The following is a 13,634-nucleotide window of genomic DNA, read 5'->3' as shown; positions in this document are numbered from 1 at the left end:
CACACACTCCATCCCGGAGTCTAACGGAAAAGTACAGGTTCTTGTGTAAAACACTGCTAAATGTTAGTTCCAGCTAGTGGAGTTTTCTCCAGGATGCGTGTGTGAGGGTTTTAGGGGGTGCACAATATTGGCAAAACGTTACCTTGCAATTAATATATTGTAATGTGAAATAATACAGAATCAGTGTTGGGAAAATTCATTTTCTTCATGAATTAGTCCAAAGTTAAGTTCATCGTTCAAAAAAATGAACGCGATCAGCCAAGTTTACAAGTCCAAAAATGAGCTACTTATCGTTTTTTTTTTTCTAACCTAGAGGCTGTTACCCTGAAAATACTGACGTTTCATTTCACCACTGGGGCGACACTGTGACTCTGCTGGTAAAGCGTTGGCCTGACAGTTCTGAGGACCCGGGTTTGATCCTGGCGGCACCTGTGTGGAGTTTGCGTGTTCTCGCCATGCCTGCCAGGGTTTTCCCTGGGCAGTCCGGTTTCCTCCCACATCCCAAAAACATGCAACATTAAATGGACACTCTAAATTGCCCCTAGGTATGATTGTGAGTGTGGCTGTTTGTCTCCATGTGCCCTGCGATTGGCTGGCAACCCCGCCTCCTGCCCGTTGACAGCTGGGATAGGCTCCAGCACTCTTGGTGAGGATAGACGCCAAAGAAAATAGATGGATGGGTGGATTTCACCACTGTTTCCTCCCATCCTGTCAGGACTGATTTAAACACAACATTGCCATCTACTGGGTATGCTGTGACATCGTTTAATTACGCCCAGCTACAAATTTATTTTTGCATCGGACCCAATTGTTACCTTCCCTTCAACCTCGAATGGAGCAGGAGTTACAGAACCATATTCAAAACAACACGGTTATGTCTCTATGTTCAGGTGCACAGACTGTGTGGGCCGCCCAGCAGGAAGGCTTTGCAGACCTCCAGCATCCAGCTTGGCAGCAGAGAATCATTCCACTTTAAAACTGCAACCAAAGCATTGGGCGACTCACTCGCCGTCAAGAGAAGGTACAAAACTGAACAAAATAAAGCATCGCAGGCCATAATATTAGTCTAATGTCATCCTTAAGTGTTGATGAGAACTCTGTGTTGGTATTGAATGTAGAATGTACCTGTAAATCAGCTCCTTGTGTGTCTCCATTTGAATTAATTTTTAGGGACTTTCTGAATAGTCTCCGACTCTCCCGGACGTACTACGGTGGCCTTGCGGATCAGTTGTGTGTCAGCGAGCTGGCCTCTGACGACGGGCTGTTCTGCTGGAATGGAACCGACATTGTGAAAAGGTGTGAGTCTCTCTTATTGTTTTATGTACGCATGTCCTTGAACATTATACATTTCGTCAATTGTGCATGTTACGTTTAGTTGAAACGATGATTGTAGTTCAGATAAAATCTGTGCAACACACAAACACACAATTGCAATTGAATGCGAGACATAAAAACATAACCTCAGTAGAGGCTATGTTATCAAAATGTGCACTTAGACTATGACAGCTTCAATTTCCCCTGATTTGTACAGTGTCAAAGGTTTGATCCTGTGTCATCTCCCTGGGAGAGCGTGACACAAGTAGGTCATTTGCACATTCTTTGACCCGTTTCATACGCACCCTCCACATGGCCACGCTGACACTGATGTAGGATAAAATTATGTGGCCATAGATCTCATGTATGAATGGTTGTGAAGTTTAGCAGACAAAGTGGCCTCCTCCACAGCATCGGTTGGCGGCTTTGCCTCCATTACATCACAGCGCCCTGTCTTATGTGCTCATTCAAGGACCACCTCATATATCCTCAGTCCAGGGTGGTTCTTTCGGCTGTCAGCCGTTGTAAACCCTGCAGAAATGGTCAGGGGGCTTTTCTTTTAACCTTTGCTCACAATGGACTTGCGGCTCAGGTTAGGTGTTGTCCTTTAAAGGATGACATCTTTGTTGAGATTGTGTGTGAGGGGGAGAAAAAACAGTTTCAGAAATAAAATGTTCTTTCTTTTCAAAGAGGCCTTGCAATGGATCCTGCACATTAGTTTAGTTTTCTCTTTCCTTTGGTTGTATTCTATAAAATACTACCTCACATTTCCAATATCAGGCCTTAAGACCCGGGTTGTTTTCTCATTTGGAGAAGGCAGAGCAGCAAGCTGCCCATCATCACTGCCTTCAGCCTGCCGGAAAATGTTTGTTGCTGGCCCATTTTAGCCCGCCGTTCTCATTCACAATAATTGCCATTAATGGGAACTTATTTGCCTTAGGGTTTCATTTTGATGTCTGTTATAAAGAGAGTAGACAAGGCTGCGGGTCGGGGAGAATGTTCACTCAATTCTCTTCAGATCCTCACTATGCTGTTAGCTTACTACTAGCCTCGAATCATAAACGAGTCTCTGGGAGTCAACACAATCTATGACAAATGCAATAAATAACCTCCTGCCGATGGGTCATAAGCCAACATCCACAGAGAGAGAAGGGAATAAAACTCACTGCTGCATGGTGGCTGATTTACAAAGACTTAGCGAGGCTTCGGCGACCTTAAACGATTGGTTTGGTTCCCATGTGTGTCTGAATCTGTACATGTGTGTTGATGCCTCTCATAAAGAATGGCCATGAACTGCGGCACAAATTACTTTATAGTCTTAAAGAAGTGGTGAGAACAGCTTTGTCTTGTTTAATACAGAAAAAAAAACTTATAAGCACACAAACATGACACAGAAGCTTGAGATTTAATGCTCATCCTTATATGGATAAACAAAACAAAACAAAACAAAAAACAATCAGATAAAAATCACAGATTAAGAAAAACTGTCTCCAGTCTCTGTACTTTTTTGAATGTAGATGGGGGGGGGGGTCTACTACTTCACAGGGGATTTGTTCAGCACTTTCTTCTCTTTCGGGTTCGTCCTTTTTGTCCTTTGTCCAGTGTGACAAAGTTTTGATGTTGGAAAAAAAATCTTACTTGCAGATAGGTGCGCTGTTAATCTGCTCAAAGCATGAATTGGCCTTAAACGGTCAATGAGAAATATTTGCAGACTGACCAAAAGGTCAGAGCGGAATGTTTGCTAATTAATGCATATCCAGATATTTTTCACACACATCAGGAATTTCATACTGATATTAATGAGGGGTGGCCATTGGACAACATATTCCTTGAGTCTTCCCATGGCGAAAATAACTAATTTCAACATGTTATTTAAAATGCCATGGGAATCCAAATATTCTGTACTCCTGTTTTGGTTCCATTATCATAGTGATCAAGAATACAGTAATAGCATCTGAAAAGTTACATCATGGCAGAGATCTGCGTGAACTTAGCTTCCCTTAGCTGTCATAGGTGTCATAGGTGAAAATCAAATCTTAATTTTCATCCCTCTGAAAGACCGTTTGAAGTGTTTGAATCAACTAAATGGGTCGAGAGGCTGAAAAACATAGACCTAAATCTTAAAAACTTTGGTAAGAGAGGAGGAGGCTGTCCTCGCCTCGTCAGAAAGGTCAACACACTCCCACATGCTTTCACCATCCGTCATGGATACAGAACAGACACACACACACACACACCACACACCACACACACACACACACACACACACACACACACACACACACACACACACACACACACACACACACACACAGACAGAAGGAATGGCTGGCGGCCATGAACTGCCTCCTTTCTGTGAGTACACACTCTCACTCACATGGTAATTATAGTGGCAAAGAAAAATAAATAAATCCACCTACGGTAGGATTTCCCTCCTCTGGACCTTCCAAGATAAACAAGCTTCTGTCCTGGGAAGGGACATCAAACGTCCCACATTTACTTGCTAAAATCTAATCCTACCACTAGAGATCATGTGTTGAGGGGAGTCACTTTGTCGCTTTGTGTTACAAAAGTGGGTCCCCTCTGTTTCCTCTGCCATTGAAGAAAGTTTTTGCCAGGCAAAAACTTCGGATAATCAACAAGTATGTCAAGGATTCCAATGTTTTATTCATGACGTGACATTTATTCTCCGCTGCTTCCAACTCAAATTCTGTTTCCCCTCTGCTAATGTACTCCATGTTTGTATTATCAAAGTTCCTTATTTTAATAAAGTACAACATAAAAATATGATAATAAGGTAACTGAGCGTGCATGCTGTTGGAATTTAGCACTAGGTGGGATGAATCCTTTTGCAAGGATCTAAATGATGCTTGACTGCTGGCGGACACAGAATCAGCATGACCTGTGCCGCATGCTAAGCGCTCACCTTTGACCTTTCATCAGTCTTTACTGTCTGGGAGGTCCTGAAGAGGTTGAGTACGTGCTCGTAAGAGCTATTGTAGTGCGGCCTTTCACAATTTGTGGGGCTGCTTGACTTTGCAAATGATTGTAATCCATCCATTTTCATTACATTCTGTTAAATTTGGTGTACGTCTTTATTCTCAATTCCCCCCCCAACGTGAAGCACTGGTGATTTTCCATTGCGTAACTAAAATGACAGCCCCTAAACTCAGCTAGGAACCCCCTGAAGAGGCATTAAGAGCTTAGGTTATCTCCAACATCTAGGTCGTTGGAACTTGGACTGTTTCAAAAAATGAATGTTCCCTCGCCTCGAATAAAGATCACAGCTGGTTATCTTTGTTCGAGCACTATCACGTTTCAATGTGAAGTCTTCAAACATTAATAACCCTCCCGTCCGTGCTTTTGCATGTTGTCCTATGAACAGACGCTATTAAAAACGTGAACTCTTAATAGGCTCACGTTCAGGCTTGATTTTGTGCTGCTGCGCCTCACCCTGGCCAGCAGATGGCGATGTGTACTTTGCTGTGCATGCACAAGGGAAACGGCAGATTGCTGACACTCATATCACTTCTATGCATCAATTTCGAGGATGTATGCCGTGGTATGCTGCTTCTCATCTGTATTGTCAGTGACTGTGACAGAGGGTTGATGAAATTCAAATTATACATTCTTAATGTCCAAGTTTCACCCCCTCTTCTACCATTGGTTTGCACAGACAAATTGGCCTAATTTTGAACTTAGAAGGCAACCTTTTAAACATATGCTGTCAAATATATTATGCGTAGATGTCCTCTTCATCACTCTCACGAGTGGAGGTAAAAGACATCTCATTCCGCTGCACAGAGAAACACCGTGCAATGAATGTTATACACAATTTCAAGTACTTGCAAGGCTGCGCTATTCAACTAAATCTGGTATAATTTTTTTGTGCTTTTCTGTGAAGCAGCAGACTCACTGTCTTTTTTAGGATTCATGTTCCAAAAATGATATTTTGTGTTGTGTTGATATTTTGTGTGTTGAACTCAGTAGAGTGCTAGGGCCAAACAATGCTAATTTCTATCACTGTCAGATTTTCGTAATTAGATAACAACGTCTTGATGAAAGTTTTGCATCACAAGTAAAAGTGAAAAAAATAATGGATGTGCACTGTTTTCTGGATCCAGACCAAGATTTGATAGGTTGTCCTGTATCACAGGCCTCACATCCTCTTAAAGTTATTATTGTTGTTTTAAATTTATAACCCTGCTAATGAACACACACATATCACCTCTTATGCACCAGCGTCATTTTAAAATATTCCTCTGGAGCCAAATCTGTCATGTTGATCTCTTGGAGCCCAGGACGACAGAGACAAGTGTGCATGGGTAGACATGGCAAAAGATGAGACGTAGAGGAAGAGCGGAGAAGGGGATGTTCTTCAGAATCTCCTCAATCACGACAGCTGGCCACTGGAGATAACCACAAAACCACTGGAGCACTTGAGAGCCGGGTGCCGCTTGGCTGGAGTTCCACTCCAACATGACCTTATATCCTGCTCGGGTTTAGACGCGGCACTTGGCCAGAGTACCACATCCTGACAATCATCCCGAGTGACAGAATCAAGACCTCTGGCAGGCTGACGAGATGGAGTTCATTAAGAACCCCGTGTACACACACGGGCAAATGTGTGTGTGTGTGTGCGTGTACGTGTGCATGCGGGATACATTTCCAATCATGCACGGATATTGCTATTGGCTTCAGCCAACAAGAGACTTTTCAGGAGGCGGTTTATGCGTAGATCTTTTACTCACCCTTCATTTTTTAGTGATTGCTCTCCATTTGGTGTCTCGGACACACACACACACAAACACACGCCGGAGCTGGAAGCTTGCCGCGAGCATCTGGAGCACGCTGTGACCCTGCCAGGTAGCGGGGCATTAACAGCCAAGGCCTTATTGTCCACTGATGAGCAGTCAGGGCGGCCCCTCACCCTGCTTACTGCCGAGTGTACACGCACGCATGCATATATGGATGCATCTATTCTCTTTAGTCTCGATGGATCACTCGCCCCCTTTACCTTAGATATAAATCAGTGAGAGGTGGAAAATAAACCCACAAACGTTGATGCTCATTAGTTATGAGCGAAGGTCTAAGTCCACTCCGAGAAAAAGGCTGTGAGTGGGAGCCTTAAAATGTAGCTAATCGATACAAGAGAAAGATTTGCGATGGCTGACTAAAATGCTATATGATTTTTTTTTTTTAGTTAGAAAGTTGTAATCACTCAAAGACAAATAGAGCCATTTTAGCAATGGGCATCCAAAATAAAGATACCAATACAGGGAGTCCTCGGTCTACGAATGAGATCCGTACCCACAGTAGCGACTTAACTCGAATTGTGACTTAAGTCGGATTTCACTATTAAAGTCAAAATTTATGATGACTGCTGGGATTGGCTTCAGCATTCCCGCGACCCTCGTGAGGATAAGCGGCTCATAAATGGATGGGTGTTGGTACTTCATATAAAAAAACTAAAATACATTAAATTAAAAAAATATAAGATGCTTCACTTACTTTTAGGGAAGCGTGGCTGGGATTGTGAAGAATGAAGTCAGGCTGCGCTCAGCTATTGCTATGTAAGCAAGTGGAGGTAGCTGTTGCTAGCGGTAAATTCCTCCTCGGCATCCTCTCCTTTCTGCTCTTTCAAAGTTAGGAAAATACGCCGGGCCTTTTCCCTTAATGAACATGAGACTGATATTAAGCTTACGTTAATTCTGATCCTCGATTCATAACGTCAGTAATCCTTCCATTCTGGCAACGATCGACTGGTTTTTTTTTCCTTCACAAAAAAAAAGTTGCTCTGTGATTGCTGTATCCCTCATAGAGACGAAACCCTTCACGTAAGCTAAAATACAGGCTTTGTCCTTAAAATAATCGCCGTGGTCATCCGACTAAAGCACAAGTCTTTATGGCCATCATGTCCATCGGTGTTAAGCCTTTCTCAATTTTTTTTTCTTTTTTTGATAATGATGTTAATCTTCGGTTCCACGTTCAAAGAGGGCAAATAAACTCCCAGCGCACAAACACAGATAAGCCATGTGCATGAGCTAAGCAGAAACACTATGGTGTTGGGGCGGACAAGACTCGGGTGTCGTAAAGTCGAAATGTCTTAGGTCAAGACCGTCTTAAAGTGAGAACTCCCTCCATCTAGTTCCTTGTTTTCTGTCCGCAAGAGGAAAGTGCCTTGCCAAAGCATCATAAAATCAGAGGCTTGAAATGAAAAGAGATTAAAAACTCAATGTGTTGAATTCCAAAATTTCCTGCAACATTTATGGCTGTGTATATGTTTTTTTTTTGTTTTTTTTTTTAAAGCGGTGTGCTATCTTATCAAGGGCACAGCATTTCATATTGATTTTCTGACTGCACATGGACCGTATCCATGTTGAGTTGTACTCCAGAAGAGACTCAATTCTTTCTCCCGGGAGTGTTGCGGGAAACAAAGACTCTCGTATCTTTGTATCGTTGTCTTGGCTTATCTCGCTGTTGCAGGCTTTTGACAAGACGTGAGGTACCTTGTGTTCCTTTTGATTTGCAGCTCATTTGTTAACTTAACATACTTCCCATTTACTTAAACTGAGTGAAAAGTCTAGTCATCGTTAAATATTCATTACTTGAGCAATTTGTCTCAGCTTGGTGCAGTTTAAGACTGGAGAGTATTTCGGATGTGTTAGAAGGTCAGATGTCTTTTATTGACTATTTTTGAAGGCAACCTTTATGCCTGTCAGTGTGTTGTTATTGATTCATTTTCGAGAAGTGAAAGATAGACCCTTATTGTACTTGTTTTCTATTGTCAGATAAGGAAATTGTGTTGGATTATTGTTAAATTTAAAAAGGACAGGTTGAGGCTGCCTTTATCAGCAGCTTTGTACCCGCAGAGTCTCGTCTCTTATTTCTACCTTTTAGCTCCTGACCCAGCTAAAAGCAGGGTGTGAATATGCTCCCATTCATCTCACCTCTCATATTAAAAGCTGTGATCTCAGAAGCACGCTTAACAAACCCAATTATCTTTTTTTTTTGTTTTTTTTTTACGTAATACACAAATGTCTGCTGCAACAGTCTGGCCCACAGCAGGATTCTCTCTGACTGGAATTTGCTCCTTATCACTCCAATGTTGTCATGTCGTTTCTATGGGGACAGCATTGGCCGTCTTTGGGAAAAAAAAGTGTTTCACCTTCTCTGTGGCTGCCCTTTACCTGACAGCCAAGATAAACGAGCAGGGTCCAGGGAGGAAGGCAACACAAACATGCATCTCTGCTCACTGGCCCATGCTCATTGGCTCCCTCCCGTAAGCCCTTATTTACCTTAATGTTGGGAGGGTGTGGGAGTGGAGCTTGAGGGGGAGGCGCTCGTGATTGGTGTTTGTGTGAATGAAGGCGTGAAGCATGATTATTTGCTATTCCGCCATCAACCTTGAACTGTGCTTCAATAAAGGAAAGAAAAGGAAGCAAACTCATCTACTGCTTCTGCCCTATGTTGTGCGCGTGTCCCAGATGATGTCACATGATGTCACCTTCAGCTAATGAAGGTGATGACGATGTGCGTGAGTGCCGCATACGTTCGCCATCTGCTTTGTTCCACCGTGTTGGAGCTGTCCCCTGCAGTGCTGCCACAAGGAGTCCAAGCACGGTGTGGTGGGTCTCGCTCGGTATCTCTGTGAAAATGGAAAAGGGCCTGCCTGCTCCAGATGACTCAGTCAATTAAAGCAAATGTAAATGTGTAGTTTACATTTCAACAATAAAATTCCATCCATCCACCCACATATTCTCTTCAGGGTCCTGGGCTGAGCTGGAGTCCATCTCACTTGAGTGGGAGTACACTCTGGACCGGTTGCGAGTCATTAAAAAACATCTATGGATGATTTTGACTCTTCAATAGCATTCCCAGTGTAGGAAGAGGATGAAAAGCATCCGGATGAAATGCATGCAAGAAATTGACAACATTCAAAATTCTCACTGACAGGCCTGTGACAGGGTTTGAGCCAAGAACTTCTGACTGGGAAGCAGATGTCCTCACCATGCCGGAATCAACTAATTTAAACCAGTATATCATGAGTATGAGCTCATTTGTGTCTGATCTCAAAAGAATCTATTTTAGTATCGTGTCATATGTTTTTGCTTGAGTTCCCTAGGAGTGAAATTCTATATCCAACCAAAATTTGATGTATTGTGTCCAATGAAAGAGAAATGGTAAAATCTTGGTGGCACATCTGCCTCATAGTTCTGAGGTCCCAGGTTGAAATATGGGATCCCTGTGTGCAGTGTTCATGTTCTCCCCCATTTGCGTTGGTTTTCTCTTTTTATTAAAGAGGGATAGGATTGTGAATGTGAGTGTGAATGTTTGTTCATATGTGCCCTGCGATTGGCTGCCCACTGCCTCTTACCCAAAGTCAGCAGGGATAGACAGCAAGACACCTGCGATCCTAGTGAGGGTCAGTGGTTAAAATAATGGATGGAAAATCTTTTTTTCAGCGAAATGAGTAAGTGCAGGTGTTGTTGCTGCTGTGTGGCAGCTGCACATCATGAGCGTTGTGACTGACAGGTGCTTGACTCCAGCTGTTGAGTGGAGTGTAAAAGGCAAGGCGTTAGCGACTGAGGGAGATTTTTAGATAACATCAGATGACCTTTGAGATCAGCTCAAGCTCTTAGTCTCCACGGGGATGCTTGGCTCTTTTTTTTTTGACAAGTCCTGACATTTTTTGCTTCCTCTAACTCTCTTGCTTTTTCCCTTGTGTCTGCCGAGAGATGTTGCAGTGAGTTGGCAGCCTGTATCAGATCTCGGGGTAATTTACTGGCAGCGATAAGAAAGTGGCGCACACAGTCTTCCATTATAGTCCACTCTGACAGGGCAATTGGAGGCCTACAGAAGTAGAATTGGGGAATTTGGACTCCAGATATAATGTCTACTTGCAAGGAAAATTATTCCACAAATACAGTGGAAGTGGAATTGATAGGGGAACAATAAATCATGAGATTCACTTTTTTTTTTAGTAAACTGCTGCAGAATAACTGCAACAGTGTAAATGATAATTTGAGAGGGTTATTTTATTTTTCTTCTCATGAAATAAGAAGTTTTGACTTGAAATGTTTGCTGAACTACATATGGACTTTGTGGACAATCATATTTGGAAAACACTGGTCCTCGGACAATTCCAAATCTTACCGGTACATTTTGGACAATTTAATACTGACAACTTTGTGGGGAAATCCCTTTTTCTGTTCCAGAATGACTGGCACCAGTGCAGAAAGCGATGCCAGTGAAGGCATGGTTGGATGAGTTTGATGTGAAGACCAATAAGTGGCCCCCAGAAGAAAAATTCTTTTTGGAGTCTTTTTTTTTTTTTTTTTTACTGTCCAGACATCCAAACAGACATTCACATGCACCACATTGGATGGTCATGGCAGTAAAATGGAGAGTACAATTACTGTAAGGTGCCTTGCTTCAGGGGAGCTTCACAAACGTGACAGAACTCATTTTTTTTCTGTTGTGTGTGTGTGTGTATGGTGTGCTTGGTCCAGCCTCCCTTCTTCAGACAGCCCAGGGTCGCTACCTCGGGGGTATCTTTGAGAAAGAGCCTCACTGCTGTGGGCTATAAGACACAAGAAGAGAACCCTAAATCAAGACACAGAGGCCCATCAATCATGTCAGTGATGGAGGTAAAGAAGAGCAATGACACCGTCTGTAGCAACATATGAATGGTTAACACAGTCACTGTATTGTTGACACAAGCTGAAGAAGTGTGAAGAGGTTGCGAAGATGCGCACTTCTGCTGGCTGCCGAGCCGGAAACCTGTTTCAGTGGGAAGTGAGTCACGAAGAATTAGTTTGTTGGGTACGGCATTTGTCACGCTGACATTTTCGAAAATTGTGTGGGGGAGTGTGGTTTTAGTTTTATGGCATATGTTGAAGCCTCTATCAACATGTTTATAGCGTAGATCAAGCCGCCAGCTTTTTGTGTTGGATTCGTTTCTTCCATAGGGGACATGATAGTTGAAATATACGTTTTGGAATGAAAAAAGATGAAAATGGATGCTCGTTTAACACTGAAAGATTGATCAACATATACATGCATGAGTATGTCACATTCATCCATGAATGTTTGAACGTACTGCTGTTGTTGTTGGCCTACTTCACTGGGGATAATGAGTGTGACGAAGCTTCTCTGGTGAAGTGTACATCTGACTTTCAAACCTAAATGAATGATTGAAAATAATGTGCTTTTGGATGAGACAACAGGGACATGCAAGTTGGTCTGCGGGCATAAGGTATGGAAAACATTATGCAAATGACAGCGTTTTGCGTGAGTGGGAATTGTTTTAAAGGATAGATTGCTATTTTTTTTCCCTTACAATTTTTAACAGTTTCCAGGCGTCTTTTATAGCGTATTTCTTGCGATGGTGAAATTGCCATTTTTTTGGGCGGCTCTGTATCAATCATGGGCCAAAAACTGTTAGGCCATCGGCAAGCCCGGCCGGCTTTGGTTAGATTGACAACCAGGGACCTGGATCTCGTCAGTGCGTTCCCGCCAATGTTTGGCTGTCTTGCTTGGCAACATTTTTTTTTCGGTGGCCGGTTGTTTACTTTTATTAGTGGGAGCAGTGCCCAAAGTGTGCATGGAGAAAAACTGAGTGCCCAAGAAAATGAAAGTGTTTTTATGGCACATCACAAAACACAAAACACCCACCTGCACTTCGAGCAAGTTGCCCTGCCCCCCACTAGCCTTCACGCAGACACACGCAGAGATTCAATTACATTTTCATTTGTGGAGGCATCACTGAATCACCAAGCCAGCAAAGTATGCTTGATACAGCATATGACTTCACCCAAAACAAATAATCCCCACGGCCTTCATCAAGAAATTTAGCAGAACATTATTTAAACAAAAATAGAAATTTACAAGATCTGTTAACATTGTTACCTATTGCTCATGTGTGCTAATACTGCACTCCAGTTACCTTTGGCTTTGGTAGGGCCGCCGTTTCAAAGTTTGCATGGCTGTCACTGGCCGAGAAACTTTGTGTGACGATGTTTAATGATGTCAGAAATCATTAAGTAATAACAGCTAATTGTTTTGCAAAAGTATTTCCTTCTGTGAAATAAAATAGGAGCAGTCATCAGTGTTTTAATATTTTCATTCCACTGACACCGTCATGCTAATACAGCCTTGTGGGAGTGCTAAATTATTCTCCTTGAAGAAGGACTGGACCTAAATTGAAGACACACAATTTCACGGCCTGCCCTCTGGCTTGTTATCCACAAATTCACGACATAAATTTACCTATCTGACTGATGGCATACATGCCACCCTGAAGGCTTGCAATGCTATCTATGTTTTTGAAGTGCATAAAAAGGGTACAGCATCGTTAAGTGCTTCTTGTAATGAGAAATCATGATGGAGCACAATCTTCCTCATAAATGGTTGTTGTCTTTGGAATTGCTGTATTTGACGGATATAAGATGAGTTCCTTTTGCTGCTAAAATTGATTGTTAACAAGGAAGCACAGCATAAATTGTGCAAATGGGGATCAATGCAGTTCGTGTGAAAAATTGTTTTGGTTAAAATATATCTTTGCAGAATCCTCTAAAAGTGATCTGTGTAGCCACGCATCCAAACAACATACAACAGATATTCTTACAGTGAATACATATATCAGTAAATGTTCTTTACACTTGCACTCCAATCCATTCGGATCGACGACATAGTGTGGAAGCATAAAGCGCATCGCAAATGAAGAGCAATATGACCTGATCAATCAGCTAGAAAACTGATTCAGAAGTTCTCTCTGTCAAAGAAGGAGAAATAATATGATGTCATGAAAGTGTTAAACATTGCTGCTGTATTACATACATGCATACAATACTTCCGCTTCACTTTGTTTTGTTGTGGTACCAAAAACAGAATATCTCTGCAAGTGTACATGAATTATTAGGATCTCTTTGTGGACTAATATCACAAAAGCGTTTGATAGCAAAACAACAAGTCGATCCATCACTTTTAACAACTTCAACTCCACTATGCCACACTGTGTCTCGTGTAATAAGTCAAAGCTAAAAAGGTTTAATACGCCCAAATTTTCAGCTGGTCAAAAGTGTCGTCATCAATTATGTCATCAGACTTCAGCCAAATGATTAATGCCGCAATTGTATTTGACTTTTTCTTTGGCGTTTTGTTTCTTAATGCCAGAAGTGCACGCAGGCTCCTCGGCAGAATAAAGCGGCGCAAAGTTCTCAGTAGTCTTAAATAGTAAAAGAAGAAAAATATAAACAACACCCAAAATTCGTATCTTTAGTCTGTAGGTCAACAGAATTCCTGTCCACGGCATAAAT

At 42.2% G+C, this 13,634-nt stretch overlaps 1 protein-coding gene across 1 annotated transcript in view; it reads left to right on the top strand.

Annotated features, from left to right (window-relative positions):
• The window catches only part of gpc5a (glypican 5a), a 110,712-nt gene that overhangs the window by 32,528 nt on the left and 64,550 nt on the right, over window positions 1-13,634 (top strand). Inside the window, exons 5-6 of the mRNA XM_061815146.1 lie at window positions 891-1,021; window positions 1,171-1,296. Coding sequence (XP_061671130.1) covers window positions 891-1,021; window positions 1,171-1,296 — 257 coding nt within the window. The remainder of the gene's footprint in view (window positions 1-890; window positions 1,022-1,170; window positions 1,297-13,634) is intronic.

The sequence above is a fragment of the Syngnathoides biaculeatus genome, chromosome 3, assembly GCF_019802595.1.
Source record: "Syngnathoides biaculeatus isolate LvHL_M chromosome 3, ASM1980259v1, whole genome shotgun sequence".
Lineage (NCBI taxonomy): Eukaryota > Metazoa > Chordata > Actinopteri > Syngnathiformes > Syngnathidae > Syngnathoides > Syngnathoides biaculeatus.
Note: the sequence above shows the minus strand (reverse complement) of the source record. Positions and strands in the feature narration are given on the sequence as shown.